This window comes from Apodemus sylvaticus, chromosome 14 (assembly GCF_947179515.1).
Source record: "Apodemus sylvaticus chromosome 14, mApoSyl1.1, whole genome shotgun sequence".
Taxonomy (NCBI): Eukaryota; Metazoa; Chordata; class Mammalia; order Rodentia; family Muridae; genus Apodemus; species Apodemus sylvaticus.
This window is the reverse complement of record NC_067485.1, coordinates 39,117,409-39,137,278: the sequence shown is the minus strand read 5'-3', so window position 1 is coordinate 39,137,278 and position 19,870 is coordinate 39,117,409. Positions and strand designations below refer to the sequence as shown.

The window sequence follows — 19,870 nt, the reverse complement described above, 5'->3', positions numbered from 1 at the left end:
ACATCGATGCAAAAATACTCAATACAATTCTTGCCAACCGAATCCAAGAACACATCAAAACGATCATCCACCATGATCAAGTAGGCTTTATCCCGGGAATGCAGGGTTGGTTCAATATACAGAAATCCATCAATGCAATCCACTACATAAACAAACTCAAAGAAAAAAACCACATGGTCATTTCATTGGATGCTGAAAAAGCATTTGACAAAATTCAGCATCCTTTTATGCTTAAAGTCTTGGAAAGAACAGGAATTCAGGGCCCATACCTAAACATAGTAAAAGCAATATACAGCAAACCGGTAGCCAGCATCAAACTAAAGGGAGAGAAACTTGAAGCAATCCCACTAAAATAAGGGAGTAGACAGGGCTGCCCACTTTCTCCTTATGTTTTCAATATTTTACTTGAGGTACTAGCTCGGGCAATTCGACAATATAAGGAGGTCAAAGGGATACAAATTGGAAAGGAAGAAGTCAAACTATCATTACTTGCAGATGACATGATAGTCTACCTAAGTGACCCAAAAAAACTCCACTAGAGAACTCCCAAAGCTGATAAACAACTTCAGCAAATTGGCAGATTATAAAATCAACTCAAGCAAATCAGTGGCCTTCCTATACTCAAAGGATAAGCAGGCTGAGAAAGAAATTAGGGAAATGACCCCCTTCACAATAGCCACAAACAGTATAAAGTACCTTGGGGTGACTCTTACAAAACATGTGAAAGATCTGTATGACAAGAACTTCAAGACTCTGAAGAAGGAAATGAAAGAAGACCTCAAAATATGGGAAAACCTCCCATGCTAATGGATCGGCAGGATCAATATAGTTAAAATGGCCATTTTGTCAAAATCAATATACAGATTCAATGCAATACCCATCAAAATCCCAACTCAATTCTTCAAAGAGTTAGAAAGAGCAATTCTCAAATTCATCTGGAATAACAAAAACCCAGGATAGCTAAAACTATTCTCAGCAACAAAAGAAAATCTGGGGGAATCAGTATCCCCGACCACAAGCAATACTACAGAGCAATAGTGTTAAAAACTGCACGGTATTGGTACAGTGACAGGCAGGCAGATCAATGGAACAGGATTGAAGATCCAGAAATGAACCCACACACCTATGGCCACTTGATCCTAGACAAAGGGGCTGAAAACATCCAATGGAAAAAAGATAGCCTTTTCAACAAATGGTGCTGGTTTAACTGGAGGTCAGCATGCAGAAGAATGCAAATTGATCCATCCTTGTTTCCTTGTACTAAGCTCAACTCCAAATGGATCAAGGACCTCCATATAAAGCCAGACATTCTGAAGCTAATAGAAAAGAAACTGGGGAAGACCCTTGAGGACATCCTGAACAGAACAACAATAGCTAATGCTCTAAGATCAAGAATTGACAAGTGGTACCTCATAAAATTACAAAGTTTCTGTAAAGCAAAGGACACCATCAAAAGGACAAATTGGCAACCAACAAATTGGGAAAAGATCTTCACCAATCCTACATCAGATAGAGGGCCAATATCCAATATATATAAAGAACTCAAGAAGTTAGACTCCAGAAAACCAAACAACCCTATTAAAAAATGGGGTAAAGAGTTAAACAAAGAATTCTCACCTGAAGAACTTTGGATGGCGGAGCAACCTCTTAAAAAATGCTCAACTTCATTAGTCATTAGGGAAATGCAAATCAAAAGAACCCTGAGATTTCACCTTACACCAGTCAGAATGGCTAAGATTAAAAATTCAGGAGACAGCAGGTGTTGGCGAGGATGTGGAGAAAGAGGAACACTCCTCCACTGCTGGTGGGGTTGCAAATTGGTACAACCACTCTGGAAAACAATCTGGCGGTTCCTCCGAAAACTGGGCACCTTACTTCCAGAAGATCCTGCTATACCAGTCCTGGGCATATACCCAAAAGATTCCCCAGAATGTAATAAGGATACATGTTCCACTATGTTCATAGCAGCCCTATTTATAATTGCCAAAAGCTGGAAAGAACCCAGGTATCCCTCAACAGAAGAGTGGATGCAAAAAAAATGTGGTATATATATACACAATGGAGTACTATTTAGCCATTAGAAACAATGAATTCATGAAATTCTTAGGCAAATGGATAGAGCTGGAGAACATCCTACTAAGTAAGGTAACCAAGACACAAAAGATGAATCATGGTATCACTCACTAATAAGTGGATATTAACCTAGAAAACTTGAATACCCAAAACATAATTCACACATCAAATGAGGTACAAGAAGAACAGAGGTGTGGCCCCTTGTTCTGGAAAGACTCAGTGAAGCAGTATAGGGAAAAACCAGAATGGGGAAGTGGGAAGGGGTGGGTGGGAGGACTGGGGGAGAGACGGGGGCTTATGGGACTTTCGGTAAGTGGGGGGCTAGAAAAGGGGAAACCATTGGAAATGTAAATAAAAAATATATCGAATAAAAGAAAGGATTTGTAAAAAAAAAAAAAAAGTAATTCTCAAATTCGTCTGGAATGACAAAAAACCCATGATAGCTAAAACTATTCTCAACAACAAAAGAAATTTTGGGGGAATCAGTATCCCTGACTTCAAGCTAAACTACAGAGCAATAGTATTAAAAACTGCATGATATTGGCACAGTGACAGACAAGTGGACCAATAGAATAGAATTGAAGATCCAGAAATGAATCCACACACCTATGGTCACTCAATCTTCGACAAAGGAGCCAAAAACATCCAGTGGAAAAATGATAGCCTTTTCAACAAATCATGCTGGATCAATTGGAGGTCAGCATGCAGAAGAATGCGAATTGATCCATTCTTATCTCCAAGTACTAAACTTCACTCCAAGTGGATCAAGGACCTCCAGGTAAAACCAGACACACTAAAACTAATAGAAAAGAAAGTGGGGAATTCCCTTGAGGACATGGGCACAGGGGAAAAGTTCCTGAACACATCACCAATAGCTTATGCTCTAAGATCAAGAATTGACAAATGGGACCTCATAAAATTACGAAGTTTCTGTAAGGCAAAGGACACTCTTAAAAGGACAAAATGGCAACCATCAAATTGGGAAAGGATATTCACCAACCCCACATCTGATAGAGGGCTAATATCCAATATATACAAAGAACTCAAGAAGTTACACCCCAGGGAACCAAATAACCCTATTAAAAAATGCGGTACAGATCTAAACAAAGAATTTTCACCTGAAGAAATTCGGATGGCCGAGAGGCACCTTAAGAAGTTTTCAACCCCATTAGTCATTAGGGAAATGCAGATCAAAACAACCCTGAGATTTCACCTTACACCAGTCAGAATGGCCAAGGTCAAAAACTCAGGAGACAGCAAGTGTTAGGGAGGATGTGGAGAAAGGAACACTCCTCCACTGCTGGTGGGGCTGTACGATGGTACAACCACTTTGGAAATCAGTCTGGAGGTTCCTCAGAAAACTGGACATGACACTTCTGGAGGACCCTGCTATACCTCTCCTGGACATATACCCAAAGGATTCCCTGGCATGCAATAAAGACACATGCTCCATTATGTTCATAGCAGCCTTATTTATAATAGCCAGAAGCTGGAAAGAACCCAGATGCCCCTCAAAGGAGGAATGGATACAGAAAATGTGGTATATTTACATAATGGAATACTACTCAGCAATTAGAAACAATGAATTCACAAAATTTTTAGGCAAATGTTTTGATCTGGAAAATATTATCCTAAGTGAGGTAACCCAATCACAAAAGAATACACATAGAATGAAATCTCTGATAAGTGGATATTAATTAGCCCAGAAGCCTGAATACCCAAGGCACAAATTGCATAACAAATGATGCCCATGAAGAAGTATGGAGAGGGTCCTGATCCTGGAAAGGCTTGATCTAGCATTTGAAGGGAATATAAGTACAGAGAAAAAGGAGGGAGGTGATTGGAGAAGGGATGGAGAGAAGAAGGTTTATGGGACAAATGGGGAGGGGGAATCCGGGAAAGGGGATATCATTTGGAATGTAAACAAAGAATATAAAAAATAAAAATATTAAAAAAAACAAAAAATATCGAAAGAATATCTCCAAGAAAATGAAAATATTTTTCCATACATTATATTCCAATCATAACTTATACTTCCCCAACTCCTCCTGGAATATGCCCCTCCTCCCCATCTGCCAACTTGTATCTGGAAAACAATATTTCTTAGGTGTGATATGTCACTCTAGGATTTTACAATTTTTGGCGTCCTCTTAAAAATAGCTTCCTCAGTTTTAACAAAAGGGGACTGATGGATGTAGACAGTTTAAGGGCACATGTCCTAAAGTCTAAGATAATGAATTTAAATTCCATGTGAAAACAATTTTTATTTGCTAGTCAGTCATATACATATATATATATATGTATAATTTAAGATAAATGAAGATTAAATAGTCTTAGCAATCATGAAAAAATTAGAACAGCTTTTCAATTAATATTTAATATTATTTAGCTACACTTACTATAAAATTAAATGTCAAAATAGCAAACTTCTCTTTAGAAATTGACTTCTCTTTAAAAGTTATTTGATCTATCTCACTTGAAGCATGCAATACCATTTTATTTTATGTTTTTAATATTTTATTATATAATTATAAGCCATATCTATATAATGTTACTATAGTATATAAACTACAATGTATCATGAAGACTGTTTTATGGCTTTGATTCTTGTACCTGGATGGGCATCTTATCTCTTTCTCTAGTTCTGATAAATGTTCATTTTTTTTACTGAGTATATCCTCTATGCCTTGCTATGGAGAACTCTTCTTGATCATCACTATAATCACTCAGCTCATTTCATGACTTTTATAAGCTCTCCCATGTTTTGTTTACATTTTCATTTTGTCTGCCATCTGGGACTTAATATTTTTTTCTTCATTGAGTAGTTGCCATTACGCTGACATTAATATAGTAATTTGTATGTTTTGCACCCATCCCTCACAACATAATCTGAATTCCTAGAGAAAGAGTTGTGGTAACTTCTCATTTGTTCTACAGAGTGCCCATAGTGTATAATTTTGTACTTTACAGGATAAATTTATTTCAATCCTTGCCTTTTTTATGTTATAACATCACAGTTGCTATTACAGCAACAGACATTTCTTCACCTGCTCAGTTACATTGAAATCTATAGCAGAAAGTTATTAATTCTCATTAGAGAGGAAGCTGTTGTTTTATTCTAAAGTATCTTCTCTAACATCATTTTGTAGAATTTTTTTACAGCACCAATGGCTCTAATAAATCCTCACTGAAAACTTTAATTCAGACATATGTCACTATTAAGCTGAGGCTTTAAACCACCACACTTGCAAGATTTTATCAGAAGCCTAAAATCAATTCTTTTTGCAGACATTTAAAATGTATGCTTTATTAAATTAAATTGTCATTTATTTCCAAACATTCTTGCTGTGCTACCATCTTCTGTGCTGGAAATATGCTTACAAAATATAAATTTTAAGCACAGTAGAATTTGACAAAGAATAACATAGATATAAGTAACAGATAGGTCACACCACACTCTCCTGCCTTTTGAAGGGAAAGAGTGACATAGAGTTACTAGTATTTTGAATGTATTCAAGAGCTAGTAGACAAATTGATGAGATTAGAACACTGTCTCCTGTGAGATTTTGAAGAAGAGGGACAAACACAGTGAGAAGCAAAAGAATGTTCCAATAAATCTGGCTGTCTTTGAGAGAAAATATTGGTTTGGCTGAACAATAAGCATCAAAAATTTGTATTATGTACTAGAAATATTTCTTGAATTTTGACATGAAGAATTGTCTAGTTTTGTTTTACAAATAAAGCTTTAACAATTCAGTGGATGGAAAAAATGATAATTCAATTACAACTAAACATTCAAGACAACAAGAAATTAAAAAGAAAAGATGTGAGGTAGAAGAGGCAATAAAATTTGGTATGAGAGTCTAAAAGTTAAGGTTATTTTCAGTTGTTAAGAAATTTATTTTCCTAACAGCATGGCACCCTTTCTATTATGTATCACATTGGTTTTCTTTTCTTTCATCTTTCCTTTCTCTGCTTCTTTTCTATGATCCAGTTGTTTGCTTTTTATCCTAATCATTTATATATATGATTATATGTATATAATAATATACATATATATTATGGTGTCTTGGACTCCTGAAAAATATATTACACTAGCAGGAAATTTTGCCTGGACATTGAGGTTCTGTATGTGAGTAATTTATAGAATTGCTGCAATATTATTTACTCTTCAAATTTACTTATAATTTATCTACTGTATAATATGAAAATTCATTCATTGGTGCCTACTTCCCAGTCTTTCTCAACATTTTGTTTTTTTTTCTTAAACAACTCACAAAATATTATATGTGCTGAAATAGTCTTGTTGTCATCCAGTGGAGAATGGGGTATCTGATAGCCTTTTCTCCCTGAAACTGTTAACTATCAATAACGCATATGCTAAGGGTAGTGGCCATGACACATCCCAATTCCATGTTTGAATTCATATTATCTTGTCTGATCCAGTGCTTATATAGGCAAGCACATGTGCTTTGGTTTAATGGACACTATCATGTCAAGAAGTCACTGCTCTGATGCTGTGGTCTCTCTCTTTCTCTCCCTCTCTCTCCCTCCTTCTCTCTCTCTCTCTCTCTCTCTCTCTCTCTCTCTCTCTCACTCGCTCTCTCTCTCTAATATATATATATATATATATATATATATATATATATATATATATATATATATATATATGTCTCCCTCTCTCTCTCCAGCTCAACAATTTCTCTGCCTTGCTCTTTAAAGTAGTTCCTGAAAGTTGATCTTGTTGTGATATACATATCTTTTTAGTGGGTTAGCATCCCATTAATTCTTGTTCTCTGGTCTTTTATTATTTAATATTTTCTTTGATAATCACTATGAACCGCACCAAGGAAGCTCTCTGATAATTCCTGAGAGCTGCAGCTCATATATGTATACTGGGAAATTTGAGATTGAACAGTTTCTTTGAGAAGGCATAAGAAATATACTTACCTGTGAGTATATGGATATTAGAATGCAGTTAGGAATTACTCTGGTTTATTAAAGTGGTGGAATTAGGCTAGTGCAGAGTCAAGTGTAGGCATTTATCAGGTCTGTCCAGTGCACATTGTGTACCAACCTAGCTGTACGTAGAAAGAATATAATAGCATGGGATAATGTGATAAGGTATGATGGACAGAGAAGCTGGTCATGCACATAGGGTGTGAATCCTGTCCCAGCCTAAAGCTTGGGAAGGCATGGACATGACTCATAAAACAAGATTGGACCACTGAGTATGGTATTTCAGGGACACATTTGAAGACTGTAGTGAGTGCATGTGACTTGTATATTAGAGGGACGTCTTATGAATTGAACCATAGAACATGGTGTTAATTTACTGGCGACCTGATGGGAGGCTATAGTGTGGGGTAATAAGATAGGATCCATCAAACTAAATTACTTTCTTGCAGTATCTTAATAGTCCTATATATTTAATAACAAGGAAATACTTTTAATTGTGAATTAAGTATTTGATATAAATAACTATATCAACATTAACATTAATTTACTGTGATTCTGATGTAAGTTGTGTATTATCCACTTGTGTGTCATACTTCTTAAAGATCCTAATACATTTAATAATAAATGAATAAAAGATATTGACAAATTTTCTTTGTAAATTAACATTCATATATATAGTTTATTTTTCTTTTGAAATACACTCATTATACTCAATGATAGCTTCACAATTATAAAATTAAGATTATTTAAAAATATTCAGCATCATGAAGCATCTCTAATATTGATGGATAAGCAAACATCACTATTAACATTTACCACACACTCCAACAGCTTGAGATAAAGTTCAACCATATGTATATCTACACGTAAGCAATAGGAAAATTTACAAAGAGCAAAAAAGCTAAATTCTTCATCAGATGATTTTAAGTCTTCAAGACCAGAAAAGACAGTGTAATCCACATTTTCTGTTGTTCCATAAATCTAATGACCAAAATGAAAATCAGTTAGTTATTATTTATAGAGCTTAGTTTTGTTTTTCTTTTTAAATTAGATGTTAAATTTTATTGAGGAAAATGATAAGACTGTGAACCTTCTTTCAGTCATGTACCTGTTTTAGTATACCCACCTGCAATTTATACTGATGCAGTGATGGTAAAAATGTTGTGAGAGTAACTATCCACTCTTTGATTGGATTTCAGCATCATTCCATGGGATGTGACCCATACCTGACAGTGCTACTAAGACCTAGAACCTGAGACTACATAGGTTATAGGCCTAGAGTAAAACCTATTACTATTATTCAGCTACATTAGCATAGGGATATTGTGATACCCATAGATAAGAGTATCTCTCAAGCCTGAAATTTCTTCTGAGAGTACATAATAATTGACAAAGAGACCAACAACTGAACAATGTGAAGAGAGTAAGAAACTCTAGACTGCTCAGGCCTGAATAAGATGTCTTTAATACACCACCACCACCTCCAAAGCTCCAATATCCACAAGAAATTGAGAGTAAAAGAATTATAAGAAACTGAAATTGTAGGTGAGTCCACAGGTACAGCATCTTCAGCATGCAATAGGAATGATACATGAATAAATTCACAGAGACTCTAAAAAGATTCACTAGACCTGCACAGGTTCAAACCATACACTAAGATTAAGAAGTGGACACAAAGTCCCATCCAAAGAGTTATTTGTAATTGATACCAGAAGAAAAGGGGTGGGGAGAATCAGTTTGCTTCAAAAGAGTATCATTGGGTATCTCAATCATATTCTGAGTCAGGCCTCAAAACCAGGAGTAATTGGTGTGTGCAAAGAATACTTCATGGGATTTTCTGTGTTGTGCAGGCTGATTGCTTTCATTGGGTAATTTTTGTCTCATTGGAAATCTTCCTCTTAGTTTGTTCCTCTGTTTTCATTTTTATTTTTTCCCTTTTGTTATTTATGTTTCTTATTTTATGAGGAAAAGTGAGAGGTAGGGGGAGAAAGAGTTTAGTTGATAAGGTGGTAGGAAGTATCTGGAGGATTTAGGAAAGAAAAAGTATATGATTAAAATATAGTGTATAGTGTATAGTGTATTAAATGTATTTTAAACAAAAATTAAGAATATTAGTAAAAGAAAAGAATACCTGTTGTCAAAAAGAGAAATAAAACAATATAAAACTTCAATCACAGGTATGTAGATTTTCACATGTCCAGCATGCATTACTATACATCTGTCAGCCACCTCCACGTAAAATCAATACTCCTGTACACATTTTCTTATGTTTAATTGACTTCAAATGAAATTTGTCTTTTCATGACTTTGAAGATGGAGGATCATGATTTGGTACTTAAATATAGACTTATGTTTGGCCATGGTATGTAAGGAATTCTTATTATCAAGAAGTAATTGTTATAAAAATATCTAATGAAGTGGTTGGGAGTATTTCACTCTGCTCAGAGAAAGAAGTATTGTTCAATTTACTGTGAAAAATTATACTTTAATCTCTATCCTTTATATCTGAGAATATCTGCAAGTGAGATGCTTCAAATTTTAATCTCCATTGCAAAAATTACATCATTCATGATTAAGAAAAGTAGAAAGAAAGAACATTACTTACCGAGCTGAGTATACTCTGGATGTACTTAAAAAGCTCTGCAAGTTTTGTTTCAATGCCTTTGGCTAATGAGATGACATCATCATGCATTCCTGGAATACTTCTGAGTATGGTCAGTACATTTTTAGAAGTTTCATTCCAAGCCCACATTCTACTGAGGATCAGTTTTGGAAAGTCGTTAAACTAAGCAGCCACGTTTTATCAAGTACATCAAGATGAGTGAAATAAAAAAGGATCAGTTAGTTTTGGATTTCTGTGAGAAAAACTGAAATAAATATCCATTTGCTATTTTTATGAGAAAGCAGAACGGTTTGGGGAATAAATAATATGGACTAATAAAATAAAACCCATATTTTTACCTATAATTTACCATCATAAAACAGGTTATATAGATAAATATTATTTCCAATTATCACTTTATTGATTGATCTAACTTTCCATATGAAATTCTGCCATTAGACCTTCCTGTAATTTCTTAAACACTTGTTGGTTTTAGCTTCAGGAACTCAAGAATTTGCTGATGCTTAGTAGATATTTTGCTTCAGAAAAAAATAGATACACACAGTGTAAGTGGCAAAACATTTAACTTACATTCATCAAACAAATAAACTATATTGTTTATCTAATTTTGTCAAACATGACACATTGTCAGTCATTTATTTTTAGGTTATCTCAAAATATTGATAAAGATATTCCATGAAGTCAACCTGGCATTGTTAAGTGTGCATTCCTTAGTCTACAGCACTCCCTCTTCTTGCCTCAAATAGAAAAAAAATTGCTGGAACATATAAATTAAGAACAAAGGAGCAATGGAATGTCATTGTCTTTAGTAAAAGCATGAATAAAAATAACAATGCAATTTTGAAATTGCATTACAGGATCTTACATGAAGCTAATTCCTGACTTAAATGCTTCACGTGCTGATGTCTCTAGCTATCATAGAGTCATTGAAATGAGTTCTGAGGACACCAGTGGACATTGTGATGGAAATGAGAAAGATACATGATGGAAAGAACCAAAGGTGTTGGCAATACAGTCTCCTAGGACCATTGCTGCATATGAGTAAGAATGAGGACTTGAGTTGGATGGAGTGCAGATACGTGTTTTTATGGATGATACAAGTTCTATAAACCCTTTCAATGCCTCAGTCTCCTTACCCCAGCTAGCTTTTGTGAGTGGTAATTGCAGCAATGTCAATAAAGTATTTTATGGAGTGGCTAGATAGTGCATATCTAAAAATATTTTCTTCCTTCACTTTGTCTATCATATCAAGACATTTAAATCAGTTCATGTGGTGATAAGTTTTGGAAAAGCATCATAAGGAAAAATGACAACAATTATAATTAGAGCTACACTGATATATAGACCTCCTCATTACAACTGAGGCATGGCTTACTCTCTGGAGCATTGCACAGTGCTCCAGTGTTCAGGTTCTTTCAGTTAAGACATAGAAGATGTCATACAAAGATGAATAGGTAAGTAAGGAGCACAAGTAGAATGGGAAGAGTCTTGAAAATCAAGAAAATCACCACTGAGCATGGTGGTCATTAAGTGACATTTTTCTTTATTACACAAAGTCTAGTAGTGAGATATCATTGAACTAAAACTCTCTTAATGGATTATTTAGATAATGGATATTATTTAACATTTCGTATTTTTATGAAATCAATAACATAAATTGTCTTTGTTCATTCTTACTCAATTTCCCTTGTAGGTATGATTTCCATATCTGTTATACTATTTGCAAAAACCTGCAGCATGACAAAGCAATGTTAGTCTACTGCTTCAGCTGGTTAGGTAAAAAAAATCAAGCTAAAAACTCACAGGGATCTGTTGAGCTTCATCCAGGTTTTCTGGAGTTTTGATGGAATAATTGTGGCAGCAGGTGAGAGCTTTGACAAGAAACTCCATATCTTCAATAAACTCAAGCATCTGCATATATCAAAATTAGTATTCAGTTAATTGAAATTGAGAAATATAAGTCAATGAGATTTTAACCAGAATATGAATGTACTCAATAGATATATGCTTTATATAAATGAAATCTTAGATTAAAGACTAAACAGCATAAACATGTTGATATCTCTTAATTAGTTTGAAATCTCACTTTGTTTGTCATATAAATGTCCATCTCCTTTCCTTCACCTTATTTACTCTGTTTTTTTTTTTTACTTTCTTCTTATTTTCCCTAAGTTTTTCAATATTGACTGGAAGAATTAAAAATAACAAAGCTAGACAATATGAAGTGTCTTAGAGATGATTTTTCTATAGAATCTGGGCCCATTATTATGCTATTTGGTAACTACATTTATTAACTTCTTGTTGCCTCTGTGTTCTAATGATACATATATTTTACCAAGGCATTCTAAAGTTATATGTTTACTTCTGTTACAAGAGAATATAAACATCTGTACCATTGAGTGTTAATCTTAAATCCTGACTGACAATGTATCATGTTTGACAAAATTAGATAAAGCAAATTGAACATTTTTAGAAAATAGTGGACAATGAAAAAAGCAACAAAAATTAATTAATATTTACATTTTAATCAATAGGATTTTTATAAATAATATACTTTAAATATACTTTTAATAACTTATTATTTGTTACTGATATTCAACTACTGTGTAGAAGTTGAATGGGTTCCCAGGAATGTTAAGAATATGAAAGAGGGTCAGTAGAGAATGAGAAATGAGAAACTAATTTGAAAAAAGACAATAAAAAAAGAAAAAATACAATAATAACACATCTGTGGCAAATGCAGAGACACATTCTTTTAATGTGCATGGTTTTAGTGAAACCTTACATTTTTCTTCTTTATGTTGTCTGACCTTGAACAAACAACTCGAAGTCATCAGAAAGAGGGTGTCTATTTTTGCTTGTCAACTAGCCCCCCTACTGAATAAACTCCAGCACTGGAGAGCTGTAAAAAGAATCTAAGCATCAGGGTTCCTGAAAATACATTAGTGCTTTTTTTCCCTCTTGATATGGTTTCCATTTGAATTGCTTCTGTTCCCTACACCGAACTGACTAAATTGCAGTTCAGCCTTCTTGGGGATCTGCAGTGAACTGAGTGAAAAATGACAATGTTCTCTGTGTTCTTCAAAGCTACATTCAGATATAGGAGATCTTCCCTAGTCACAATGGTTACACTTAGAGTTCAAAATTGTAATTTTAAATTAATAATTAAATAAAGTTATAGAAAATTGAGCAAACATTCTTTGCAAGCTTCTCCATTCACTTTTTACTATCAGAGGCTTTCCTGTATTATAATACTGAGTGGAAGATCATAAAACACTTGTGGATGTGGAACTTGACAATTGGCCTTTGATGCTTTCTCTTATAGTCTAAGTGATACCATTAGCATGAAAGCTTTAGACATAAGGGAAAATAGCAATAAATGAAATACTTACAAATTTGTAATAGGATTCTGATGCTGAATTTAGCTGATTCAGGATGAGGGGAGTGGTATAAATTAGTGAGGAAAGAGTCATCATGAATGCATCTTTATTGCAGAAAGAGGCATTCTCTGGGTTCCCATGAAAGTAATGAAGTCATGTCGACTCTCTTCCTTGACACTAACTGTCTTGGACAGAGAACATACAGTCCTCAGGAACATATAACCTGTTTCTTTTCTAATCCTGCCTTCCCAATGAACAAACTTCTGCACCAGAATCCTTTAAACATGATTTAAATATGATGCAAGTATGATTCCCAGCATTCCATGAGAAGCTAATATGTTGTCGCTGCTGTTTGCCTTTCCACCTCTTATGTTATCACACTTTAGACTCAGTCCACTCATTCTTTCAGACTCACTGCAATGCATTTCTTCCAGTGTACTAAGATGTCACTAGAGACTGGCTCCACAGAAGCAAAATCATGGGATCAGAATTCTTCCCATACACAACTGTTAAAATACTTTGTTGCAAGGGCAAAAATTGTTGTTAAGTAAACACCAACACCAACACCAACAACAACAACAAAAAACAGATGAAGCCCTACAGAATTTTCTATTTCTTGTAAACCAGTGATTTCAAGAAGCTATGCTATTCTTGTTCTGCTTTTTAACAACTGGCACATTCTTTCACCCATCGAGGTGTATCTTTTGAAACTGGTATTTATTATTTTTCCGTGCAAAGTCATTAATATGGAGGCTTTGGGGGGAAAAGGTGGAAGTCAGAGAGGTACTTACATATTTATTGTATAATTTTTCAGAGACTTCATTGACTGTCTGAGATAGGATAAGGGAAAAAACAGAAAAACTAGTGAGTTAAATCCTGAAATCAATGCATATGTATTGCAAAAAGATACACATTCTCTGGGTGCCTATTTATGAACAGAAGCCTTGTGTATTATTTGTCCTTGATATATGCTGACACTGAACAGAGAACATGTAGCTCTTTGAAACAGAGAACCACTTCCTGTTCTATACAAGCTTTCCAGTAGAATAAACATATGTATTGTGCCTATTTAAACAATGACTCTGAGGGTTTAAACATTTGAGAGGTTAATGCTTCATGTTTTGTCAATTTGTTTGTTTCATTGGTTGGATTATTTTTCTTTTTTGCTTTCTCACTTTTCATATCACCGTTTAAATGAGTTTCATTCATTCCACATGTCTCACTGCAGTACATTTCTCCTCTATTTGATGTGCTGCTTTGTGTTAAACAAAGATGTTGACAGGGATGTAAACAAGGTAAGGAAATCAGAGCTCTTCCGCATCTGTGTCTGTTATATATTTATGCCACAAATGAACATTTAGAAAAATTTAAAGATAATTCAGAGAAAATTCCAAGGATCATTGAATTCTTCAAAAATCTTTGATATTTCATGAAACTTACCCTCTTTCTCTTTACTTCACCTTTCCATAGCTGATGCTTTAAATTTTTTATTAGAAATGTGCATGTAAATGTAGTACAAGACAATTTGACCTGGTTTATGAAATAGACCAGGGCTAAATGAAGAACTTACATATGCCCTGCGCAACTCCATGTTGAGGTCCCTGATACTCTGAGTCAGTCTTGTGGCATTATGAAACAGTCCCTTGACAGATAATGGATCATCATCAGTTTCATTGCAACTCAAAAGTTCAGAGGACACATTCTCCCATAAAAGAAGGCTGGACACCACCAGCAGCAGAAGTGCCCCTGCTAACAGAAACAAGAGCTTTTTAAATCCACTCATCTAAAGTTATCAAAAGAAGTTTTTATTACCTATGCCCTGTGCCTTTTCCTGTATGATCTGATACTATGTTTCAGGGATAGAGAAAAAGAATCTTTCACTTTGAAATATAATTCAATAATTACATTTACATAGTTATATAGTGTCAAAACTTAGTGACTTTCACATTTTGGGATAAATACTAGGAATAATGATGAAATTTTCACACAATTAGAGATTAAATTAATTGGGTATTAGTTCAATATTGCAAGAATTTGTTCTGGTTTTCCATTTTCACTTCTTCTAACACAGGTTTTTCCTTAATTTTTGAGATTAATAATTACATCATTTATCCCTTCTCCTTCCTCCTCCCAAATATTCCCATATACCTCTCTTTGCTATTTTTTAAATTATGTTCTCATTATCTCATTAATTATCATTAGGTACATTGTATGTATGTGCATTCCTATTTGACTATATGATTACAACATGTATAATGTTACTTGAAAGGACCATCGGGTGCAATTGACATGCTTTCCCCTGTGCAAGACTATGTCTCCTATTCTATTTGTGTCTTGGGTGACTGAAGTTATTTGTGTAGGGCTGAGGGCTCCATGGGCCACCCATGTTAGCATATCTATTGACTTTGGTTTTTCAGCTCATGTTTAGGCAATCAAGTTGGTAAGACTTTATGAGTGTAGCTTGTGATAGTCCTAAGAGACACAGTCTCAGAGCAAACTCCCTTTTTCTCTACATATAAACCACACATAAGACTCAGAGATAATTGTGGAAGATGAAAAGAAATATCATTTTTCCAAACTCAGTGTGAAATATGTACATTTTGACAAGGATACCATGGTATGGTTTTTAGTATAGTGTTACTTGTATGTCTTTAGGACTAACCTTTTTTGTGTTGACTAAAACTTGGTACATTCTTCCTTGAGGAAGACCATTTCTTATTATACAACTAAATTTTGAAAAATCATGATGCTTTTATAAGTTTATTTTATGAATAGTAGATACACATGTATACAGTAAGTACCTATACAGTCCTACCATTTATCCATTTATGATCTGAAAGATACTCATAGTTTAAGCTGAATACAAAGAACCAGTCTTACTAGGTTTTTTTTTTTTTGTTTTTTGTTTTTTTTTGTTTTTTTTGTTTTTGTTTTTTTTTTTTTTTTTGCTTTCGAATCTCAAAAATCCATTGGTGTTCACTACCAATTAATTTACTTAGAAATTTTATCAAAAAGAGAAGGTAATTATAACATAATCTCCTTTCTCACGTTTTTGGAAAATATTTTTGCTTGAATAACAACTCCAAACCTATATGCTTATATACTCATCTTCTACTCTTGTGTACTAAGTCCCCAAATTAGAGTATATGATTAAATTCATTCAAGTCAAGCATCTAATAGCAGAAATCAAGAAAACAAAACGTGTTCCCTTCTTCCTCTATAGTACTTATAAAATTAATACACAGTCTCTTTTTCTCTCATTCCAGTCAAATGTCTCATTTTCTGTAATTGGGCTTTTGAGATTAATCACTTCATGCCCTGGTCATCTGAGGACATATAAGCAAAATACTTGCTCTTACCTCTAGACAGTGATAAACTTCCTCTTCCTATATAGGTCATTTAAGAAAATTTACAATCGTCTCTAGACATTTCTACATGTTTACTCCTTTTAATAACCACTGATCCAAGAATATGTGGTGTATTTGTTTTCTAGATTAGTAATGAAACAACTTCTCAACTTTATCTACTTTTACTTTTCCTGACCAGGTATGAACAATAAGTCTGTTGACATCATATAGACCAAAAATGACAGAAAAATGCAAATTGTCTAAATAAATCTTATACATCAGTGGACTGTCTTAGCTTACTTAGACGATCATGAGAGGTTACTCACAGGGGCATAGTTGAGAGATAGAAAATGCCATCTCTGAAGAGTCCTAGTACAGCCTGTCTGCTTCACGCAGTCTCACAACCAGTAAATACTCCACCTCCTATATAGGCCATTGAACAATCCCCAGGGCCACACACTGCTAGGAGGCAAGAAGAGTAACATTAGGAATAAAGCTGACAATCATATGACTTTTCCACTTCAGTGAGTCCTAACAGCCTCATGACCATGATGATTCAAGACTTCAATAGAACCTGTTTAGCTTATTTCAATAATATAACTAGAGTCCAAATTAAGTTGCCAAATGTTATATCCATCTCTACTTAATAAAGGCTGGGATGAACTCTATCCCCTAAAAATTGCTCTGTCCCAGACTTTCACTTTTGACAATACTTACTTGTTTGTGTCACTGAATCTTAGTGTGACAATTTCGCTCCCTCAATCCTTCTCCCAGCTCTTCTGTAATATTCCCTGTGCTCCATCTATTGTTTGGGTGTGAGTCTCTGCCTCTATTTCTATAGGTGCTATGTAGTGCCCCTCAGAGGGTAATAATGCTAGGGTCCAGAAGGTAGAATGGGGGAGAACTTGTATGAGGAGGTACTGGGAGGAAAGGAGGGGTTGATAATTGGTTGTAAGTGAATACATAAATAAATTTAGAAAAGAAAATATTCTAGGGACACCTTTCTTCTGGGGACCATATTGTATAAAAGAATTAGAAAAATAATGCCTGAGTACAAGAAATGTAAGTTAAACTTACTTTTTGGAAGACAGGAAAGCCTTCAGGGTAGACACTATTCCTCTATCACTGAACCCTTTCATCATACTGATCTAACAAGGCTTAAACAACAGATAGTCCCGAGGCCATGAAAAAAAAGAATATTCAAAGAAATGGCACTATTAAAAATAGACCTGTTCCCCATACACTCATGACAATGATATGCTTGAATTTCATCCATAATGCCTATTTCATGGACCGTTGGAAGGGCCTCAAGATAATAAAGTTAAATCCTAATTGAGAATGAGAGTATAATATAGAGAATTAAATGTACTTGTGATTCCCATGCAAACTGCTCTGCTGGTCATTCTTAGTGAGATGGAGCAACTAAACAAAGCAATAATTCTTTCATTGTTTTAGTAACAGCTTGTTGATATCTTATTAATACCCTTCATTACCAGATACCAATACCAACTAGCTTATAAAATAATAGGTTTAAATATGAATTTCAAAAGTCTTTAATGTTAGTTAATCCTCTGTTTTAACCATTTTCCCATGCCATCCCAGCCCAGTATAACTTATTATGTCTTCCTCTCATTATTATTCTTTCATTTAAGAGCATCCAGAATTTACTATCACCTCCCAGACTTGAAATTTTGCCGGTCATCCTATAGACCTATTAAAGTTTCTTTAATTCTAAAGGTGTTTCAATTAAAACAGACATATGTAAATCTTCAAACATAAGGAATTGAAGTACATACTGCTCTTCCAGAGGATCTGGGTCTGATTCCCAGCACTCAGAACTCAGTCCTGGTAGCTTAAAACTCTGCATAACTCCATGTCTGGTAGTATCAATTTCCTCTGGTCTTGGGCACACTTTTGCATATATATATATATATATATATATATATATATATATATATATATATATATATATATATATATAAAGTGGAGGAGTGTTCCTCTTTCTCCACATCCTCGCCAACACCAGCTGTCTCCAGAATTTTCAATCTTAGCCATTCTGACTGGTGTAAGGTGAAATCTCAGGGTTGTTTTGATTTGCATTTCCCTAATGACTAATGAAGTTGAGCATTTTTTAAAATGCTTCTCTGCCATCCAAAGTTCTTCAGGTGAAAATTCTTTGTTTAACTCTGTACCCCATTTTTTAATGGGGTTATTTGGTTTTCTGGAGTCTAACTTCTTGAGTTCTTTATATATATTGGATATAAGCCCTCTATCTGATGTAGGGTTGCTGAAGATCTTTTCCCAATTTGTTGGTTGCCGATTTGCCCTTTTGATGGTGTCCTTTGCCTTACAGAAACTTTGTAATCTTATGAGGTCCCATTTGTCAATTCTTGATCTTAGAGCATACGCTATTGGTGTTCTGTTCAGAAACTTTCCCCCTATACTGATGTCCTCAAGGGTCTTCCCCAATTTCTTTTCTATTAGCTTCAGAGTGTCTGACTTTATGTGGAGGTCCTTGATTCATTTGGAGTTGAGCTTAGTACAAGGATACAAGGAAGGATCAATTTGCATTCTTCTGCATGCTGACCTCCAGTTGAACCAGCACCATTTGTTGAAAAGGCTATCTTTTTTTCCATTGGATGTTTTCAGCCCCTTTGTCGAGGATCAAGTGGCCATAGGTATGTGGGTTTATTTCTGGATCTTCAATCCTGTTCAACCAAAATAAATCCAAACAAACAGTGGACACTTCATATTCATTAAAGGAACAAACTTAACAAGGTGATATTTCAATTCTGAACAACTGTGCCCCAATCGAAATGGCACCCACATTTATAAAAGAAACATTGCTAATGCTTAATTTGCACATTGAACCCCACACATTAATAGTGGAGACTTCAACATCCCATTTTCAACAACTGATGGGTCATCCAGAGAATTAATGGAACTAACAAGCATTATGAATCCAGTGGACCAATCATACATCTATAGAATATTTTACCCAACACAAAAGAATATTCCTTTTTCTGAGAACCTTTTGCATTCTTCTCTAAAATTGACCATAAAGTCCCTCACAAAGCAAGAATCAATGGATACAAGAAAATTGAAATAACACCTTGTATTTTATCAGACCACAATGAATTAAAGCTGTACTTAACAACAGAGTGACCAGAAATCCAACACAATTATGGAAATTTAACAACTCTCTACTCAATGATCTCTGTTTCAGTGAAGAAATAAAGAAAGAAATTATATTCTTGAGTTCTTTGTATATATTGGATATTAGCCCTCTTTCAGATGTAGGCTTGGTCAAGATATTTTTCCAATATTTGGGTTTCTGGTTTGTCCTGTTGATAGGCCTCTTTGCCTTACAGAAGCTTTTCAATTTTATTATCCCCTTTAGGAGGGGGGCAGCGGCGGCAGCAGTGCAGCAGTGGCTGGTCCAACTGAAGGGCCATCAACAGTGGAACCAAGGTGACACAGGATCCAAT

At 34.7% G+C, this 19,870-nt stretch overlaps 1 protein-coding gene across 1 annotated transcript; it reads right to left on the bottom strand.

Moving 5' to 3' along the window:
• Positions 1–7,794: 7,794 nt before the first annotated feature.
• Positions 7,795–16,739, bottom strand: LOC127665089 (prolactin-7A2-like). Its single transcript, XM_052157466.1, has 6 exons — positions 16,709–16,739; positions 14,606–14,784; positions 13,827–13,865; positions 11,459–11,566; positions 9,638–9,817; positions 7,795–8,013 (listed from the first exon to the last, which is right to left on the bottom strand). The coding sequence occupies exons 1-6, from the start codon at positions 16,737–16,739 to the stop codon at positions 7,795–7,797; spliced, it is 756 nt and encodes a 251-aa protein (XP_052013426.1).
• Between the last annotated feature and the right edge of the window lie 3,131 nt (positions 16,740–19,870).